Source organism: Octopus sinensis, linkage group LG2 (assembly GCF_006345805.1).
Source record: "Octopus sinensis linkage group LG2, ASM634580v1, whole genome shotgun sequence".
Lineage (NCBI taxonomy): Eukaryota > Metazoa > Mollusca > Cephalopoda > Octopoda > Octopodidae > Octopus > Octopus sinensis.
In genome coordinates this window covers 119,989,444-120,006,467 of record NC_042998.1, presented here as the reverse complement: position 1 = coordinate 120,006,467, position 17,024 = coordinate 119,989,444, and the positions used below count along the sequence as shown (strand labels likewise).

Below are 17,024 nucleotides of genomic sequence, written 5' to 3'. Positions count from 1 at the left end.
TCATTCTCTTAACCTTCTTTTCTGCTTTTTCTTTCTCACTAAGCTCTTTGCTGATGTCTGCTATTTTCCATCAATAGATGTCTTCTTTGTGAATTCATAAAATGGATGTTGTTGACTGGAGACTTGATTCATGCTTAGCATTCAAAATCAACTCATGATTTTCAATATATATAATAAGTTTGATAAATGTGTGTGTGTGTGTGCGCACACATGTGTAAGTGTCTGTGTTTTGAAAAACTATCACTGTAATTATTTTAATATAAGGGATGTAAAATGTTCTACAAACAAGGTAATTGACATTGCTATAGATCACTGCCAATGCTCCAGCTCATTCTGACATCATTTGTGGCCTTACTTACATGACAGCAAAAACATCACTCCAAAGATTAACTTTCCTTTTTCTAGCCTGAAAACACTTCATACTCAAACAGCTGCTGATGCTCTACAAAGCTCAAGTAAGACGCACAGTAAAATAACGCTTTTACATTTGGGAATGGTTCTATTACTGCTACACACAAAAAAAACATCCTAGACAGCATCTAAAAGAAATCCATTGGATCATTGGCAAGGATTCGCATATCAGTATTTGAGCCCACAAATGCTCTACCTTTACAGTGTACTACATGCAACAGTGTCTGCTCCTCAGGGATAACTAGTTCACATATCTCTCACACCCAAGCCATCCTGTGTCTTTTCTTCTCATCACTTGTTTTGTGTTTCTCCCTTCCAAGCCTGTAATAGTTATCTTTCAAACCTTTCCTTCTGAGAATGTCAACTGGCCTCCTGGAATATCTCACCACATAATTTTTCCTACAAGCAATGATATACAACTGTTTAAACTGAGCATTAATAACATCAATCTAACAAACTTTGCCAGGCCTGTGAAGATGATGGACACATCTCCTTCCTCTTGATTGGAAAAAAAAAATCCCTTCTAAAAAATATATACTTAAACTCAATACCTTGGTTATTCTCGTACATGGAGACCTGGTCTTCCACCCTTTGTACCTTGTGACGCATTCCCTACATTTCATCCCCTAACAGCCATTATTTCTCAATCTGTGGCATTACTCAGCTGAAATCACTTGAGAGCAGAATTGGCACATACAAGGTGCATTAGGATCATCAGAGGACAATTAATGATGTTTTGAAGTGTTTGAGGGAGGGCATTTGGTGAAAGTGATCTGTGAAGCATGAAGAATTGGAGTCTTCATGACAGCAAGGCACATTGTCATCAAGCTCTCCTCAGTCATATGTTTCTTGCCAAAAACAACATGGTACTCTTCCACTCCTGTCCTATTCACCAGATCTGTAGACTTCCATCTCTTCCCCAAGATGAAAATACAACTCAAAGGTCATCATTTTAACACCGTTGTTGAGATTCAGAGCAAATTACAGAAAGTCCATAACTCGCTTACAGAAAACAACTTCCAAGCTGGCTTCTAAAAGTGGCAGGAATGCTGGCACGGGTGTATTGTTGTGCAAGGTGACTATTTTGAAGGAGATGATGTTAAAACTTAATAAGTTATTTATTTTTTATTAAACATAACTAGTCTGGGAACTTTTTGATATCCCCTCATATTACTTAATCACTTTCTTTGTGCCTTCCAGTTATTTTTCTCTTCCTCAGAAACCACTTCCTTCTCTCATTTGCATTATCATCCCTTCTCACACTAAATCCACCATTCACCTTCTTATGCCTTCAGCCATACTCTGTTCTAATACTTCTCACACCTGCTATCATTTTCAACACACTCTGCCACTATACCTTGCACATCAAATCCATACTTTCCTATTTTTTCTCTTTTCTGAGCCATTTCTATCTCTCCCACTATACCCTCTCTTCATACTGGTACATCCTATCAACTGCACTGATACCCTCATTCATCACTCATTACATTCACCTCTACCCCTATCTCTAACCATCTGTTACTCTCCCCTCACATTCTTATGAAATTACCCCTCCCTTTTCCCAGATCCACTGTATCTTCTCTTCTTGTACCTTGAGCTACCCTGGAATTTTGTCACCACAATCTCTACTCTCTTTCCACCTATTGCCATCATCTCATATAATGAGCAGTAACTATGTTTCTCCTCTGTAGCAAAACACCTGTACCTGCCACCTGATCATACTTTAGTCTCTCAACATCATTATCATTTAACGACTGTTTTTCATGTTGGCATGGGCTGGACGGTTTGACAGGAGCTGCACGAGGTTCCTAGTCTGTTTTGGCTTGGTTTCTATAGCTGGATGCCCTTCCTAATGCTAACCACTTTACGGAATGTACCAAATGCTTTTTATATGACACCAGTCTCAATGCATTTTCCATGGCACTAACACCAGTGTTTTTTTATGTGGAACCAGCACCAGTGCTTTTTATGTGGCACCAGCATCAGTGCTTTTTACATGGTGTACGATTTACGTAATTCCAAACAGGTTAATTATTGCTTATTTTATGTTGGCAAGTCATGGGAGTTATCCCCAATGATCTCCTATTGCAAACATTCTAGAAGCTTCCAAGAAGTTGGATTCATGTCCCTTTTACTAATCCCAATGAACCAGGGATTGTTCTAGAATGTAAGTTAGTCACCAGGGAGCGTTAAGGTCTCAGGACCATATACTAAAGAGACACAGATCCTGCTCTCTGTCTTCAATTGCCAGACTTCACGCTAGACACATCTCTGTGTTAAGAGCACATAAATTTTGCTACATGTGGCCCAAGGAATCAAATGCCTTACAGGAGCAACCGGGTACCTCATAGTTATCAAGTTGCATGACATGTGCACGACTTGCTTTTGCACAAGATATAAACCTAAGTGGCATAAAAAATTCTCTCATACATTTTAATTTATCTTCTACAGATGGATTGTGACAAGGCAAGATAACATGTATTCATTCTTCATTTATGTATTGCTTCAACCGAAGCATCTTATTAGTGAAGTCTTACCTAGTTCTGAATTGCTATTAAATTACTTGTGAAGTTCAAGAATGGCTCTTTCATTTAATCCAATCAAAAATGCATTTTACCTTTCGTAATACGAGGATTTTTGCTTCTTAATTAACTTCTTGTTCCAGCAGTAATAAGGCCAAGTTGCAGCCTTAACTCTTATTACAGTGGCCAACCTCATTGTTACAATGGTACCAGTACCAGTACCCTTTCTAGCAAGCATTACTCCTCTATCTATGGCACTAATCCGCTGAAATCACTTGAGAGTAGAACTGACACATATTACTTACCCCCTTAACCACCCTCCTGCTCTAAAACTTCCCACCCCATTCAGTCAAGGGGAGCTTTTTCATTTTCCCTTTCCTGTTCTTTTCTTATGTTGCAAGTTACCCAGAAACTTCACAACTTCACACAAAAAGGCACCAGTACACACTGTAAAGTAATTGGTGGTAGGAAGGGCATCCAGCCGTAGAACACATGCCAGAGCTAACTGCTTGGGGTTCACCAGAGCCTATCAAGCTGTCCAGTCCTTGCCAGTATGGGAAATGGACATTAAATGATGATGATGATGACGATGAAGAGGATATCAGATTTAGATGAGATTTAAAAGAAGTGAAACTGCGAGGTTTGTGCCTTTCACACGGGCAATAATGATGTACATGAAAGTTAAATGGATTCAAGCAGGAATTGAAACCCGTGTTGTTGGCAATCCAATGAGGATTGCCAATTAAAATGGTTCTAGGCAATTGCTCAACTTACAAGGAATAACTTGCAAATCTCCATCAAATCACATTTGTGGAAGGCTGAAAGTTCTGACAGCCCCACTTTTTTCATTCCCTTGAAGCATTCATTTCTTGTCATCTTTTAATGGCACCATCAAACTTATTTTTATCTTATCTAACATACTTGTAGTTCTTGCTTGGCTGCACTGTTAAGCCAATCACATTTAGTTTTTTGTTTTGTTTTTTTTATAGCACTTGAGTTTATCTTATAATACCACTAAAAATGAAGATTTGAATGCAAATTTCGTTCTAATGTTTATAGAATATGCCACAATTACTTTTTGATGCAACTTGTATTTGGCCTAAACAAAGAAAAAAAAAGAAGTTTCCAATTCTGTAAATACCATGTTATTGCCGTTTCCCCTCAAGTTAGTTTTGATCAAATAGCCTTATAACATATAGATGGTCAGCTAAATATTGAGGTACTACCTAGTTATACCATATCTCCACTTAATTAATTACCAGTCTAAACATGTTATATTTACCTCACTATCAGCCTATTTTTGTACACCTGAACATTTTGGTAAAAACTGCAAGAGAAGCAAACAAAATGAACTTGGTCAGAGTGTGGCAACTGCTATTTCTTTCTATTTATTGTGGGTGTTGTGCACCCTAGTACAATGCTTGAGGTTGGTGGTGTTACTGATGTTGCAGTTATTTTTGGAAGTGTTTCTTTACATTTGTCTGAGCTGAGTGAGAGAGATAGCATTTTTAGGGTAGTGTGATAGCAATGACCTGGGATGTTGTTTGTGTGTTTTTCTATGAGATAGTAACAACAGTGTAATGTGTGAGGGAAGGGGGTACTTGTAGCAATAAGCTGTACTCCTCACAAGTCCAGGTGGAATTTAATTTTTGGCATGTTTGTGTTTACGAGTGTTGATGATTTGTGGATGGCGTTAGTCTTTGTACAACCTCTTATAATGTGTAATGCCCTGTTCAGTGTACTTGGTACTTATTGTGGTTTGCTATACAGAAATTAGTACCCAGGTAGGGCTAGCAAAGTCCATAGTAGATGTAATGTATTGCTAGTATACCATTGCTGTCTCTTTCCAATAGATAATTGTGGTACTTATCATTTATTTAACCCTTTAGTATTTAAACCGGCCATATCCAACTCAAATATTCTACCTGTTTTATGTTCAAATCAGCCACATCTGTCCTCTCACACCTACACTACGATGACATTCTAAAACTAAACAATCATATCATCAAAATCTCAAAGATACAAGATATTGCATGATTAATTCAAAACAGTGTGAATAAATAAGCATTGTATCTGACTGCCAAAGGGTTAAGTATGTTTGTGAATCAGTTTGCATTGTTTACTATGTTACTGTGTATATTGTGAATGTTGTGATCTTGTAACTGTTAGTATTTATGCCTTCTGTGTAAGTAGTTAGTTTATGTTGAATGTGACAGTGTTTGATGTTCTCTGGTTCACCAGTAAGATAGAAAAAAGTGAGTTTATTTCATGTTCTATGGAGTTGCTGGAAAGAAGGGACATAGTGTATTTCATAGCTACCAAAGTTCACCCTATGTTGTTAAACTTCAAGGCACTCCAGCTGTGATCATCTCATCTGTTTTGGGCACAATGTACTTTGACTGCATTATGTACTGTATCCTTCTTTTTCTTGAAGATGGTAGAATGTAATTTGAGGGAGATATGGTTGATGTTTATTTCTAACAGGCCAAGCAATCATACATAGGTTCCTTTGATAGCTCAGTAGAGACTCCCTGGTTCTTCAAGCAGGGTTGACAACAGATTTTACAAAAGACTGAAGACAAGTGCTGACAATCGACTGCTCTGCAGGATACCTTTTCTGACAATGTATGACGTCAGATTTAATTGTCTAGTTTTCCCAAATACAATAATGTTCCAAGTCTTTACTGTATAAACGTATTGAGTTCTCCAATTTTAGAGGTAGTAATATGCGATTTAACCTACTAGTTCCTATGTATAGTAGATACTATAAATTGTCTAACATAACGAATTTTTTTTCAATATAAATTTAAAAAAACATCTCTTTTCCCGCGTCCGTAAATTAATGCAGAATAAAAGTGATATCAACAGAAGGAACTGTTATTCTAGATCCCTCCTGTCAAAAAGTAATCTAGTGCAGATCCTTATAATCAGCACTAATTAGAATCCTACAAGGAAGCCTATATGTGGTCATGTACGCGGCTAGAAATAGAAATTAAATTTATGCAAATTATACTCAACGAATTTTTTAAAATGGATACATTTAATCATATACTTCTATTTACATTATATTTGAAAGAAAAATAGGATGGTCATGGCTGGAATGCCTTTGATCATAGGTTTGTTTGCTTGATGAGAGCTGACTTGCGGTCCAAACTATATAGCTAGTTAATCATGCGGCATGTCTGAGCGCAATTTTCCTGTTTGTTACCATTTCGATCATCCGTAGTATTTGTGCGTGTAGCATTATTTCTCTTTCAAACGTATATATATTAACATAACGAGTGGTGGCTGCTGTGTATAACAAAGGGACATTATAAGACGGTCATGGCGACTACTTTTACCAATCCTTCCCAGTTGTTACCGCTTGGTGCGTAATTTAATTACAACTTATCTCCTCATCGTCTGTATCTATCCATCAAGATTTCCTATATACATATTCCATTTTGTTTCACTAATCCCATTTTAAAATACTGTTTCATTTACACCTTCACCTCTTCCTTTCTCAACGAAATCTCCAACCAAAATATTTTAAAAGCACGTGTTCTATGGAATTAGTGATTTACCTTTTATTTTCTAATTTATTTTGTTCCTGAATATTCTAACTTATAAACATTAGATTAGTTTCGAATTATACACTGTTGTTTCTCAGTTTCTGTTATTCAACTTTCGTAGTTTAGACTTTTTTTTTCGAATTTAATGTTAACAGCTTTACTTGAGTGTTTATAATTTCAATGCAGTTGAGAAAGCCGAACTATATTGTTTTTAATCATTAAAAAAGGGCAAGCGAGCATGGTTGTGTATTTATAAACTCATTACAACATTATTTCAGTGCCAATGAATAATCTATAACGCATAGTTATACGATTCTCATAATACAATTTCATTGTAATAGCTTCAGTATCGTTGAATGCATTACAAATATTGAAGACCGGTCGGTATAAGGAGTATAAATTATGAATATTGATTTTTTTTTTTAACACTGAATTAAGGTATATAAATATATAAAGGCATTCTATATACGGTTTATATAATGGAAAAGAGCCTATATATATTTTGTAGGTATCAGCTCTGCTTATTGTCCTGTTATAAAAAAAATGTATCCCACAAGATTCATTCCGGATTATTATACCCAGTTTTTATTTAAGATTTTAAATTGTATATTGATCTATAAATTGTTATTGTTGTTTAATTGCATAATGTTAGCTAAGTTCATGTATAGATAATTTGCAGTGGTTCTTCTTTAGCCGTTGTAAGAACTCCTTTCACTTTCACTGAAATACTTCCTGTTCATATTGAGGCATTTATGCAATTGATTCACACGAGTGTATACTTTGGGTTCGTTACATAGAAACAAACAAACCCTTTAAAGTTATTGCTAACTCTATATAGGAAGTGTTCGGTGCTTGAAAATATCAAGTTTGCGTGGCGGTTTCAACTCTAGCTGCAACTGTTTTTTCTTTTGCTTCGCTAATGCCTTTCTTAGGGACATAAATGGCTCAGTATTTCATTTCCTCTATCCATATATTTTGTCCGGTTGCGTATATGTTCCTTTTCTTACATCTTTGTTCCTATACCATCACGCTTCGTATGTATGTGTTTGTGAGTAATGACTTACGTAAAATTCGGAAGAACCGGTATAAAGTTTCAACTTCGAATAAGAATTGTATAGTGATGACTAACATACTTAATATAGTGTTCCAAATAAAAATTAACTTTAACAATTCTGGTCAAGAGAGATAAGGATGACAACGCTGAAATCCAAATCGATTGAAAATAAATGGATGTATTTAATGGAAGGGGTGAGTCTGAGCTTTGATAACTATTTGTATATATATATATGTGTGTGTGTGTATATACACACACACACATTAAATGTCCACTTTCCATGCTGGCATAAGTTGAATGGTTTGACAGTATCTGGCGAGTTACAAAACAGAACTTCAGTATCAGCTTTGGCATGGTTTCTATGGCTAGATGCCCCTCCTAAGGCCAACGATTTTATAGAGGTGTATTGGGTGTATTTTTCCATGCTACTGGCATTTGTGAGATTGCTGTGTAACTTGCAAGACTGGAAAAGAACAGGTGTGGTGGGGTGTAAAGAATGGAGGAGAGAAGAAAAGTGAGCAGTGGCTGAAGGCACAAAAAGGTGTGATTGGTTGAAAGTGTGTGGGTAGGGATGCAGGATTGTGACATGGTTATGGCTTCACTTCCATTGGATGATATTTTGGACAAGTGTTTTCTGCTATAGCTTTAAGCTAACCAAAACCTTGTAAGCAGATTTGGTTGACCGAAACTCAAAGAGGCCTCTGTGTGTGTGTGTGTGTATGTATGTGTATCTCCTTGTCTTGGCATCAAGTGATGATTGTAAAATAGTGTCACCTTACCTTCCAGTCTTGTGAAAATATGTTGGCATGGGAAATATCTTGCTTGGAAATACACACACAAATATAGCCATATATATATATATATATGCCTTTCCTCCCTTGGACACACATAGACCTGTTGAGGCAAGCGAAGTCAATATCGAACCTCATCCGACAACAGGCACCCATGCCAACCCCCCTTTGCTTGCGAAGACCTGTTGAGGCAAGTGAAATCAAATCGAAATCGAAATTGAACCAATCCTATGACTGGCACCTGGCAGATGCCAGGACCCCTGGACTGGTGGTACGTAAAAAGCACTATCCGAATTGTGGCCGATGCCAGCGCCGCCTTGACTGGCTTCCGTGCTGGTGGCACGTAAAATGCACCAATCCGACCGTGGCCGTTGCCAGCCTCGCCTGGCACCTGTGCAGGTGGCACGTAAAAAGCACCTGTGCAGGTGGCACGTAAAAAGCACCAACTACACTCACAGAGTGGTTGGCATTAGGAAGGGCATCTAGCTGTAGAAACATTGCCAGATAAGACTGGAGCCTGGTGCAGCCTTCTGGCTTCCCTGATCCCCGGTCGAACCGTCCAACCCATGCTAGCATGGAGAACGGACGTTAAACTATGATGATGATGATATATCATCATCATCGTTTAACGTCCGCTTTCCATGCTGGCACAGGTTTGAGGGTTTGACTGGCGAGCCAGGATCCAATCTGATCTGGCAAAGTTTCTACAGCTGGATGCCCTTCCTAATGCCAACAACTCTGAGAGTGTAGTGGCTGCTTTTATGTGCCACTGGCATGAGGGCCAGTCAGGCAGTTCTGGCAATGACCATGCTCAAAAGGTGTTTTTCACGTGCTACCTGCACGGGAGCCAGTCCAGTGGCACTGGCAACGACCACGCTCGAATGTTGGTTTTCATGTTCCACAGGCACATGTGCCAGTAAGGCAATGCTGGCAATGATCACATTCAAATGGCTCTTTTTATGCACCACCAGCATGGGAGCCAATCTGCAGCTCTGGCAACGATCATGCTTGGATGTGCTTTTAACATTCCACTGGCATGAGTGCCAATCAGGAGGTACTGTCATCGGCCACGTCAGTGATTTTGATTTCATTGCCTCAATAGGTCGTCGCAAGCAAAGTTTAATGTCCAATGAATGAGGGGTGCTCATGAGTAGGCTGGTTACGCCAACTGGCATAGGCCATGGGCTATGGTCCCACTTGGCTTGTTGGGTTTTCTCAAGCACAACATATCTCCAAAGGTCTTGGTCACTAGCCATTGCCTTGGTAAGGCCCGATGTTCGAAGATCGTGCTTCACCACCTCATCCCAGGTCTTCCTGGATCTACCTCTTTCACAGGTTCCCTCAACTGCTAGGGTGTGACACTTTTTCACACAGCTGTCCTCATTCATTCGCAATACATGTGCAGTTGTCTCTCTTGCACACTACATCTGATGCTTGTTAAATGCAACATTTCTCTCAGGGTGCTTACACTCTGTCATGTATGCACGTTGACATTACACATCCAGCAGAGCATACTGGCTTCATTCCTTGCAAGCTTACGCATGTCCTCAGCAATCATGGCCTATGTTTCATTGCCATGTAGCATGGCTGTTCCTACACATGCGTCATACAGTCTACCCTTTACTCTGAGCAAGAGGCCCTTTATCACCAGCAGAAGTAAGAGTTCTCCGAACTTTGCCCAGGCTATTCTTATTCTAGCAGCTACACTTTCAGAGCATCACCCCCCCCCCTACTGACTTGGACCCCTAGGTAATAGAAGCTATCAACTACTTGTAGTTTTTCTCCCTGGAATGTGACAGCTCTTCTCTGCACATTTTTAGTGCTTATAGCACTTGAACATTTGCCACATACAAAAACTATCTTCCCAGTTTGCCTTCCTTTGATATTGCTGCACCTTTTATGTGTCCATAGCTTACACTGAGTACATCTTATGGAGTTTCTACCTATGCCTTTCCTAAAGATCAAGTCGGGCCATCTACCTGAAGGGATTTGTAATTTGTCTGCCTTCCTACTTACTAAGACTTTGGTTTTAGCTAAGTTGACTCTAAGGCCCTTTGATTCTAATCCTTGCTTCCACACCTGAAACTTTTCCACTAGTTCTGATAGTGACTCAGCAATTAGAGCAGGGGCATCCTGTCTTGAATTCTTCTGTTATTGCCTGGAGGACTATGATGAATAAGAGGGGTCTGAGGACTGATCCTTGATGAACCCCTATCCCTACCTGGAATTCTTCACCGTGCCAACCCTCACCTTACTGACAGCATCCCTGTACATGGCTTGCACAGCTCTTATTAACCATTTATCTATCCCTTGTTTCCTCATTGACCACTAGATAAAGTATCGAGTGACCCTGTCAAAGGCTTTCTCCATGTCAACAAAAGCCAGGTACAGAGGTTTATCTTTGGCTAGGTATTTCTCCTGCAGTTGTGTATATATATATGTATATATATATATATATATATATATATATAAAATACAAAAATGGGACAAGAATGCAAAACATCCTGGCAGGTGATACAAAAATGGGATAACAAAACATCCAGGCAGACAATACAAAGAAATACAAAGAAAACAAGGATGGGTCATTCAGAGTTTTCTTTCCTCAGTTGAGTTCCAGATTATCTTTGCAATTTTGGCTGGTTATACTTGAGATTGCACCAATCTGGCCAGCCCCAAAGAAAAACTAAGCCAAGAGCACTAGATTCTTTGGAAGAAAGCAGTGAATGTATACGAAAACAAGGACAGAAAAAAACAAAGAAATGGTACACAAATACAAATAACAGGACATTAACAACAGGTGTCTTTCGACTAAGGACAAATTAAATTAAGCTGGTGTGTGTGTGGAAGTAAAGCCTTACGGTAGGGACATAAGATTTTACAGACACAGGGAGGAATATAGATGTTGCACGGATGGTAGTTGAAACCAAGAAAGAAAGGTCAGGCTTGGCCACACACTGGTCACATGGGGAGAGAAGAGAGAAAGGTAGAGGCCGAGGGATAGAAGAATTGAGGAGGGTCAAGGAAAACAAATGAAAGGGACTAACTGAAGTGAAAGAGGAGGGAAGGTGAACATGAAGAAAAGGCTAGGAAATGAGAGAGAGGGGGAACGAAAGAACAAAGTGTGGAATGAACGAAGTAAGTGGGAAGAGGCTGAGGGAAAGAACGAAAGAATAATATTCGTACAAAATTTAAATATATATACATATTTACATATAAGAGACCAAAGTGTATGTATGTTGCTAAAAAATACAAAAATGGGACAAGAATGGAAAACATCCAGACAGGTGATACAAAAAAGGGACAACAAAACATCCAGACAAGCAATACAAAGAAAACAAGGATGGGTGGTTCAGAGTTTTCTTTCCTCAGTCGTGTTGCAGATTATCTTTGCAAGTTCAGCTGGTTATACTCGAGATTGCTCCAGTCTGGCTAGCCCCAAGGAAAAACTAAGCTAAGAGCACTAGATTCCTTGGAAGAAAGCAGCAAATGTATACAAAAACAAGGATGGGAAAAAATGTAGAAATATAAAAATAATAAAAAATGAAATGGGGCACTGTGAGTGATAAGATGACAGGAAGGTGAGAAAGCAATAGATGAGAAGTGAGGCTAAGGTTGCATGGTGAAAGGACAATAAAGGTAGCCTTGGAAGGGTTCAAAATATATCATAGCTTCTAAACTCTTTCCTTGTGTCAGGGTACATTTTACCATTGGTAGACAGGTCTTCTGTAGCACCATGTATTGCCAATCAGTATAGTCCTTTATCATCTCCGGTGAAAGCATATGGCTTAGTGGTTAAGGTATTCAGCTCACAATCATAAGGTCATCAGTTCGATACCCAGCAATGCATTGTGTCCACTCTTTATTTCGTGATGCCACAGTCCACTCAGCTGGTAAAAATGAGTTGTACCTGTAATTCATAGGGTCAGCCATGTCATGCTGAATCTCTGTGAGAACTATGTTAAGGGTACACGTGTATGTGGAATACTCATCCACATTCACATTAATTTCACAAGTAGGCTGTTCTGTTGATTGGATCAACTGGAACTCTTGAGTGCCAGTTATTGCCATCTCCATGCGATGCAGTATATTCAGATCAGCCCTCACTACTTCATCTCTAGTCTTTATTCTCCCTCTTATTCAAGTTTTACTAACTCAGAGTACTCAGTCAGCCACCCTTCCATTACATCCTGACAATAGTACTTCACTTTTATTCCTCCTTCTGTTTTTCCTTTCATACTCCTACTGCTTTCAGCCACTCTAGTTCTTTTATCATTTGCTATCTCTCACTTATTGTCCCTCTTGATCATGTTGCTTTGGATATACAGAAGCAGTGTAGGGTAGTAAGAACTCTCAGCTTTGCGGTGGGTAAAAGGCAACCTCACTAATGCTGGTTTTATGATAAAATGCACCTAGTACACTTTGTAAAATGGATGTTGAATGAATGGAGGCAACCTAGTCAAAATGACCTTTAAAGTATGGCAGCTTCATATTGGTGCTACAATAAAACACACTCATTGCTCTCTGTAAACTAGTTGATGTTAGGAAGGGCATACAACTGTAAAAACCATGCTAAATAAGACTATGGAAGTGAAACAAGTCTTCAGACTTGTCAACGAGGACAGTAACTCCAAATAAGAAGTGATAAGGAATCTAATGATGCATCTAATCAAGGCCAGTATGGAAAACAAATGTTAACTGCTGCTGATGATATATGTGTGTATGTATGTGTTTTGTAACTGGTATGGAAGGCCATTTCTCCAACTGGTGTCTTTCATTATATCAGACTTCACATTAGTAAAGTCATACTTGGATTGTGATCTCCATATCTCTTGGGTTTTTAGCTACATAAAGTAAAATGTGTTAACTACAAGTCATTTCTGATTGCAAGATTTGTGATTAAAAGTGCTCCAATGATGACAAGCATGTCTTTTGGTTCACCTAGGATTATGTTGTCCAGTGTTTTTTTTTCCTTTTTAAGATGATAGCCCATGATTTGATGGTATTTGGCTGCTGTTTTCAGCAAATCAAGAAACCAAATAGAGGTTTCCTCATTGGCTCATAAAATAAGTTGACTACTAGTGGCACTGGTTACCACTATAGATCAGTGTAGGTCAAGTTAATGTTATATTGACCTTAAATTAGGATGGACTATTCCGGAAGGAAAACCTCTTTAATTATGAATATCTTAAATGTGAATAACAGTTTATAATTGAAAGAATGACTACAAAGTCAACAGATGAGGTTCTATTAATGAAGGCAAACAAGTTACAAACATTTTATTATTTGACGAAACAACTAAGATCAACTTGTGATGGAATTGGTATTTTAAGGGTTTACACTGCACAAATATATTGTTTATGATCAATAAATAGTTGTCCAGTAGGAAAATGCTGAGTTCTTGTCAAACATTTATTGGAAGTGGCAGTTATTTCCAGTGTGGCAAGGAATTTTGTCAGGTGTTCTATTGATTCAGTTTATCCACTGCCTTTATAATAATAATTTCTAACTTAGGCACAAGAACATAAATTTTAGGTGAGTGTGTAGTCAATTAAAGTGATCCCTAGCACTTGCCTAGTACTAATTCTATTAATCAGAAAAGAATGAATTGTAAAATTGAATTTGCTGAGACTTGGACCTGTAATGTAAAAGTTGCTTAACTAAATTCTGCAAGTCATTTAGTCTACTAGTCTGTTGATTCTCTCAATACTCCATATTTAATGGTATTATTATTAATAATAACAATAATAATAATAATAATAATCGTTTCAAATTTTGGTACAAAGCCAACAATTTCAGGGGATGGATAAGTCAATTGCATCAACCACTCTCTACTCTGGAAAGATGAAAGCAAGGTCAACCTCAGCAGATTGAACACTGAAAGTAAAGATGGACAAAATGCCACTAAGCATTTTGTTCAGTGTGATAACAATTCTGCCAGCTCGCTGCCTTAATAATAATAATAATAATAATAATCCTTTCTACTGGAGGCATAAGGCCTGAAATTTGGTGGGCAAGGACTAGATGATTACATCAACTTCACTGTTTCACTAGTACTTAATTTATCGACCCCAAAAGGATGAAAGGTGAAGTTGACCTTGATGGAATTTGAACTCAGAACATAGTGACAGATGAAAATCCACTAAGCATTTTCCCTAGCATGCTAACAACTCTGCCAGCTCACCACCTTAATAATAATAATAATCCTTTCTACTTTAGGTACAAGGCCTAATAATTGGGGGAAAAGAGCTAGTCAATTACATCAGTCCCAGTGCTTAACTGGTACTTGTTTTATTAATCCCAACAGGGATGAAAGGCAGTCAACCTCAGTGGAATTTGGACGTAGAATGTAAAAAGGAATAAAACTCTAGTAAGCATCTTGTCTGATGTGCTAGCAATTCTGCCAGATCACTGCCTTAATAATAATCATTGTTGTCATCAGTTAATACCTGTTTTCCATTCTTGTATGGATTGGACGGTTTGACAGGAGGTGGCAAGCCATAGAACTGCACTAGGCTCCATTGTCTGCTTTAACATGGTTTTTATGGCTGGATGCATTTCCTAATGCCAACCACTTTACAGAGTGTACTGGGTGCTTTTTACATGGCACTAGCACCAACAGGGACACCTAGTAACTTGCAAGATGAAGATCCCCACCTTGGCTAGGAGAGAGTGTGATACTGAGGGAGGTGGCTTTGTGCCGGTTGAGAAGTTAAAGTATAATATAAGGATAGACATATGTGTCATACTATAGAGGAGATACTTGGTTATCTCTGCAGGGAAAGAAATAGAATTAGAGAGAAACAGACAGTGTTGGAGATGTATCATGACATACCCACAAGGCTGCATAATAACAATAATTGTAATAATAACAAGAGCACTCAGAAAGTGCAAACCTCTGTCAAGGCAACACAAACGTCCTCTCAACAATTAGCCAGGGATGATTTTTAGGATGAGAATATCTAAAATAAACCTGACTGCTCTCACAAATGAGAATACTAAAAAAGAAACACAACCACTCTCAAAAAGTAAAAAAGGAAAAAAACAGGAAAAATAATCCAGAATCTTTATCCTGTACCAGATCAATCCCAAAATCTAATCAGTTTGTGCCAGTCACAAGGCCAAGCATCCCTGAAAGTTTTATCCGAATTCATCCAGCAGTTCTTGAGATATTTCGTCCACGGACGAACAAACACGATTGAAAACAAACCTCCACCTTTGCTAAGGTGGAGGTAATAATAATTCTTTCAACTATAGTCACATGGCTTGAAATTTTTGGGGTTGGGGCTAGTTGATTATATTGACTCCAGTGCTTGACTGGTACTTATTTTATTTGTACTAATAGAATGAAAGGCAAAGTTAACCTTGGCAAAAGTTGAACTCAGAACTTAAAGATGGCCGAAACGCTGCTAAACACTTTGTCTGGCATTCTAAGAATTCTGCTAGCTTGCCATTTTAATAATAATAATAATTTCAAATTTTGGCACAAGGCCAGGAATTTTAGGGGAGGGACAAATTGATTATTTGAATGCCAGTATCTGACTGATACTTTATTGACCTTGAAAGGATGAAAGGTAAAGTTGTTCTTGGCAGCTTTTGAACTCAAGAATGTAAAGAGTGGGAAGAAATGCTGCTACTGGTATTTTGTCTGAATATGATAATCCTTTCTACTAAAGGCACAAGGCCTAAAATTTGTGGGGAGGAGACTAGTAGATTACATCGGCCCCTGTACTTTACTAGTATTTATTTTATTGACCCTGAAAGGATGAAAGGCAAAGTTGATCTCAACAGAATTTGAACTCAGAACATAGAAACATGAAACTCTGCAAAGCATTTTGGCCAGTGTGCTAACAATTCTTCCTGCTCACTGCCTTCATATAATAATAATGTTTTCAATTGAAGGACAAGGTCAGCAATATGGAAGAAGGGCTTAGTCAATGCCATCAACTCTAGTACTTGACTGTTTCTTTATTTTATTGAGCTTGGATGGATGAAAGATAAAGCTGACCTCAGTGGGATTTGAACTCAGAATGTAAAGAAACTAAATATATACACAAGGTATTCTGCCAATCCACTGCCCTAATTGTTAAAGTTTTTGTCTTATTTATACAGGTATGAACATTTGAGGAAGGAAGTGTGTGTAATGCAGATATGAAGAGTTAAAAAGTATATGGGGATATAGGTGTGAAGAGTATGCGAAACATGGGATATAGATGTGAACAGTATGGAAGTATATGGGATATAGATGTGGAGAGTGAAGAAGCTTATGAGACAGGTGTGGAGAGTGAGGAAGCATATGGGATACAGATGTGGAGAGTGAGGAAGCATATGGGATACAGATGTGGAGAGTTAATGATGGATGTGGGATATAGATGTGAAGACTTGATGTAGTATGTTGAATACAGGTTTGAAGAGTTAGGGAAGTGTTGGAATGCAGGTTTGAAGAAGAGTTGAGGAAGTGTATTTTGTATTGTACTGTAAAGTGATGTTGATATTAAAAAAGGCTCTATAATAATCTGTGTATTAGAAGTGAAGTGATGTTTGATAATATATTGTATAACAATATGTTGAGTGTTATGCCACAATAACTGGTGAAACATTCTTTGAAGAAAGGTTGGCCCATAGTGTGCAGAAGAAACAGCTATATTGATAATGATCATTTAATGTTCATATGTAATGTTTTGGGAGATTAGCTGGT

At 38.2% G+C, this 17,024-nt stretch overlaps 1 protein-coding gene across 1 annotated transcript in view; it reads left to right on the top strand.

Moving 5' to 3' along the window:
- The first annotated feature begins 6,150 nt into the window (after positions 1–6,150).
- Positions 6,151–17,024, top strand: part of LOC115229921 (U6 snRNA-associated Sm-like protein LSm5) — a 61,466-nt gene continuing 50,592 nt past the window's right edge. The window contains exon 1 of the mRNA XM_029800185.2: positions 6,151–6,300. Coding sequence (XP_029656045.1) covers positions 6,258–6,300 — 43 coding nt within the window. The 5' untranslated portion in view covers positions 6,151–6,257. The remainder of the gene's footprint in view (positions 6,301–17,024) is intronic.